Consider the following 5,134-nt stretch of genomic DNA (forward strand, 5'->3'; position numbering starts at 1 on the left):
TGGGATACCTGTAGGGTCTCCTAGTATCCCTAAGATGGGGTTGATACATTTGAATAAGAACCCTTAATATGGGATACCTGTAGGGTCTCCTAGTATCTCTAAGGTGGGATTGATAATTTGTGAGAAGATAAAGAAATTTTCTAGATATACACCCAGAATACTGAGGAGGTAGTGTTTATATTGATCCAAAAGGTAAAATTAAAATCTTATAAATATGAGGAAAAGATGGTTGGGGGGTGCGGTCAGAATATGACACAAATAATTTGAAAAATAACTTATTTAATAGTGCCAACGTTTCGGCTATAATTTCTAACCTTCATCAGGGCTAAGAACAAAAAACAAGATAACAAGCAATGAATAAAAAATATAAACAGAATGACATATAGTAAATAATTGTATAGAATGAAATTAATAAAAATATTTTACTTCTTTTGTCTAACTCAACTTTATATTTTATTTCTTTATTCTAATATTATGGTGACCTATTTCATTAGGTACACATATTCTCGTTCTCTTAATCATTATATAACTTTAAATTTTTATTTCCTTAATTATGTTATTTTTACTTATTCAATTACCCTTGATTTTTTCAGCAACAAAGCAAAGGTAGGTGGCTCCATTACTTTAAGGAGATTCTAAACCCTGAGACAAACAATATGTACTTCCACCAGGTTTACCAATCTAATAATGATGAGGAGGTACCACCGGAGAGGGAAGAAATTATGGACATAATTTGGTCTCTGAGAAATAATAAGTCTCCAGGGCCCGACAAAATCTCTTCAGAATTAATTAAATACAAAAGTCTTTCCAGGAAAGCAAAGCTTCTGTTATAAAAACAATAAGTAGACCAGTAGGTAATGTATGGCAGTGAGACGTGGACTCAAACCAAGGAAAATAGAAGAGCTCTACTGGTTTGGGAGAGAAGAGTCCTGAGGAATATCTTTGGAGCTGTTAAAGAGGAGCATAGGTGGAGAATCAGAAGCAACGAACTAAAAGATATGTATGGAGAGCCTGATATCCTCTGTGCTATTAAGAAGAGCAGGCTAAGATGGTTGGGACATGTGGAAAGGATGGAGTCCTGCAGGCTGCCTAAAAGGATGCTAAATGGTGCACCATTCCCAAAGGAAAAAGGGCAGACCCAGGCATCGGTGGCTGGATGATTTGAGAGGGATGGCAGACGAAAATTGGAGGAGTCTCGCTGTAGACCGCGAGGCATGGGGAAGAACGGTGGCAGAGCCCCAGGTCTTGCAAGGACTGCAGCGCCCAACAGTGGTGAGTGAATGATTCAATTACCTATATATACATTTTATTTTCCACTTCTTTCTTCACTTTATTTTTATTAATTTCATTTTGTACAATTATTTACTACATGTCATTCTGTTAATATTTTATTTTTGGTTTTCATTGGTTATCTTGTTCTTTGTTCTTAGCCCTGATGAAGGCTAGAAATTCTGGCCGAAACGTTAGCACTAAGTTATTTCACTTATTTCACCGCACCCCCAACCATCTTTTAATATATTTTATCCACGGTCAACTATCTTATCATCATTATAAAATCTTATAAATTCGAAGGGACTCGAATATGTGTCGTTAACGTTTTGTGACTTGAATATATCGCCAGAAGAAATCATAAACTATTAATAGTTAAATTCCTACACAGTTAACTGCCATTTAAAATAACTGAACATTAAATAGTAATATGAGGTGTAGATAGTTGACCGTAGATTAATGATTGGAGAAGTTTGTCGGGGGGTGCGGTCAGCAAAGAACAATATAAATAAACAAAACCAACCATATTTATTTATTTTATGCCGACGTTTCGATCTGAATTTCAGGTCTTCATCAGGGGTTGTGGCGTAGAAGGCAACTCTCGAGTAGCAGGCCTACCTTCTACGCCACAACCCCTGATGAAGACCTGAAATTCAGATCGAAACGTCGGCATAAAATAAATAAATATGGTTTTGTTTATTGATGTTGTTCTTTGCTGACCGCCCCCCCGAGAAACTTCTCCAATCATTAATAAATAGTAATGTAATTATTGGTAGAAGCAGGTCTACTTCTATATTTAATTAATTTTAAATAACATTTATTTTTTATAAATTTTAATAACATTTTTTAATGAAAATTCCTTGAGACGTTTAGGAGAGAATTATGTAAAAATAAAAGTACAATCGATTATTTTAAGTGCTACTTCCGCAATCGAAAAAATTGCTATAACATACCAGGCAAATACCCGCCTTAAATATGAAATTTCAATTCACACAAACACAGACCCATTTTGCGAGACTAGATTATTTAGAATCAAAGGACATCAATATGTACATTTGGGTCGAAAACTAGAATTTTTTAATATAGTATTACTATCTATATGTTCTACAAGTAAGGATAAGAAAATAGTAACCCATACGGGAAAAAGGAAAAGAAAATTATAGTGAAAGTAAAAAATATTTCAGGCTAAAATTAAAGGATCAGAGAATCATAAGACAAATCGTATCACTTTAATAGTGACGGGGAAACGAACAGAAAAACGGGAACATTTCAGGAAATAAGGGACAGATGGCAACACTGTTTACCGGTCCTAACTTTTTTGGAGGGATCTTCACTGGGAATCACAGAATGAATATCATACCTGGTCTTAAGTTAGAGCAAAGTACTATTAATAAACAATCCAAAACAATAACAATGAGTCATTTCATGCTTCAAAACCGCGCGTCTGTCCATTCTTACTTAAAAATGAGAAGCAACATTTATAAAAAATGTCTTTTTCGAACCAACGAGACTCTAAAATGCTTTAGATAAAAGATATTAAAGCACTTTCTTGGAAAGATGAAGTAATCAGGATCTTAATTCATATTTAAAATATTTTGAGGTGGCATTATTTATAAGTTCTTAAACGTCATTGGATTTTTAAATGCATGTAAATCGTAAAAAAATTGGAGTTTACTCATAAAAAGTTAGAGCGACATTTGAATATCAAAAGCACTCAATAAAACTATACTGTGGTCAAAATACTTTACAAAACTATAACTGAAACCGTTTTCGCTTAAATAAATGTTAAACTGTAAGCCATGTTATTAAAAACACAGAAGGGACAGAGCAATCAAATCTCTGACATTTATTGGGAATATTGCAATAGCTAACACAGTTGCTACTTAATATATTATGTCATGTCTGAAAGAATCACAGATTTTCAAGTATGTAACTTATGATCAATATTATATTTTCTTTTAGACAAAAGCTCAAATAATGTAGGTTTTTCAAAGAAATTCAAAAGGAATTATTTTCCAGATTATCATGCTTCCGGTATCAGATAATAAGAAGGAAACAGTACTAACATCCTTAACAATTAATAAAACGAAAGGAACGAATTTTCAAGATGACAGAATAAAGATTTTTTTTTGGCCAAGACTCCCATTGGGGTCCTATATTGCAAATATACACACTTATCTATACAACTAAAAAACAAACTTGAAAATATTGATAAGTAGAATCATTATATGTCATAACAATACTTACTTAATCATTGCATTAATATAATATATTTTAATTACAAGGATATAATTTTATTTTTACAAAATATTTTTTTTTTTAATTTAAAGAAGGGTTGCAATAATATATCTTTGCAAAAAAAAATATTTCTTTTCAAAATTGAAAAACATAATGCATATAATTTCCTCAAGTATCTCAGACTAAGAATAACATAAAATTAAGGTTTAAATAATGAAATAACAATTTCCCAATGTGAACACCCACCACTATAGTTTGTTCAAGTGTGTTTCATTCTGAAATCTAAATAAAATTCCAAGAAACAACCTAATTTAACGAAAAATTATAAATTCATTATCAAATACTCAAATTATTCCCTCATACATGCAGTATTTCACTATTATATAATGTTTAATTAAATAAATAAACAAAAAATACTTACTCAGAAAGATCTATAATCACAGTATCACTTCGAGAATGTAGAATACAGTTCTCAAACTCATATTCACTACAGGTAACGAAGACAAATAAGGAAAATACAATTAATATTCCTTGCCTCATGATGAAATTTTTTTTAACAAAGAAGTGTCATCAAGTACTGACTGTTTTATATAAAACTAACTTCACAACTGCACTTTGCCGACACAACATAACACAATTTTATTACACCAAAAATCTGACTCGGAATGAAATGGCTCCAGAAGACATTTCCAGAAGGCGGTAATCAAACCATTCTGAGTAACCTACCGCCTGTGACAGCGCCTACGACTATCGTTCGAAGAATGAACGATCAATTCTTCGATAAAAGATTTTTTAACAAGTATATCAGAGAGTTTTAAGTTTATTGTACCATTTTATTCAAGTTATTAACTAATAAAAAAGTAATTAGGTTTTATCCATTTAGAACATTTGATATATGGTTCAACTTTTTTTTAAAACGTTCTTGACCCGACAGTAAAACGTTCTTAACAGTTTAGATCCTAAATATTTATAATGAAATTTTTATTCTTCTGAAGTGTTGTTATTGAAATAATTTTGGACTGGTTAAAACGGTTGTAGCTCATTCTGGCGATTAAAGCAAATCATATAAACTAATTACCCATTGTATCACATATTTCATTTTTCTTCCATACAGTTCATTATGTTGATTCAAATTATTTTTCAATTTTTTAGACACTACTTACATATCTTTTTACTTATATTATATATATATTTCCGAATTTGTTAGTTTATTTTATGTTTCTCTGAATGATGAACCCCTCCCCTCCGCCCGAACATCTCCACAGATACAAACTAAGTTCAATCTTATATTGGGGCTGTTGAAAACGGCCCACTTTTCTTCACCAACTGTAATAGAGTACTTTTCAATTAGTATCTTCTTTACTCCGTCCATCTAGTGAGATGGGTTCTGTATACATTACTGTATCACTATCATGTACTCACTACTGGGTTCTGGTTATACATAATTTGCTACATTTTTAGTCTATCAGTGCTATGCTCGGCCACAACTGTCAGGTCGCGGACATAGGTCGTTCTATGGAATTGTTTTCCAGCTACTGATCGGATATCCATTTCCACAAGACCAGACCCAGGGTGGAGCCCTATGGAGGAACCTCTACCTTCTCCTCCCCTTCATTTTAGGTACTTC

The 5,134-nt window shown here is 32.4% G+C and overlaps 1 protein-coding gene across 1 annotated transcript in view; it reads right to left on the reverse strand.

Annotated features, from left to right (window-relative positions):
* The window catches only part of LOC106684739 (uncharacterized), a 31,667-nt gene extending 27,443 nt beyond the window's left edge, over positions 1-4,224 (reverse strand). The window contains exon 1 of the mRNA XM_067046635.1: positions 3,929-4,224. Coding sequence (XP_066902736.1) covers positions 3,929-4,047 — 119 coding nt within the window. The 5' untranslated portion in view covers positions 4,048-4,224. The remainder of the gene's footprint in view (positions 1-3,928) is intronic.
* Between the last annotated feature and the right edge of the window lie 910 nt (positions 4,225-5,134).

The sequence above is a fragment of the Halyomorpha halys genome, unplaced genomic scaffold, assembly GCF_000696795.3.
Source record: "Halyomorpha halys isolate HHAL.00 unplaced genomic scaffold, Hhal_1.1 Scaffold609.1, whole genome shotgun sequence".
Taxonomy (NCBI): domain Eukaryota; kingdom Metazoa; phylum Arthropoda; class Insecta; order Hemiptera; family Pentatomidae; genus Halyomorpha; species Halyomorpha halys.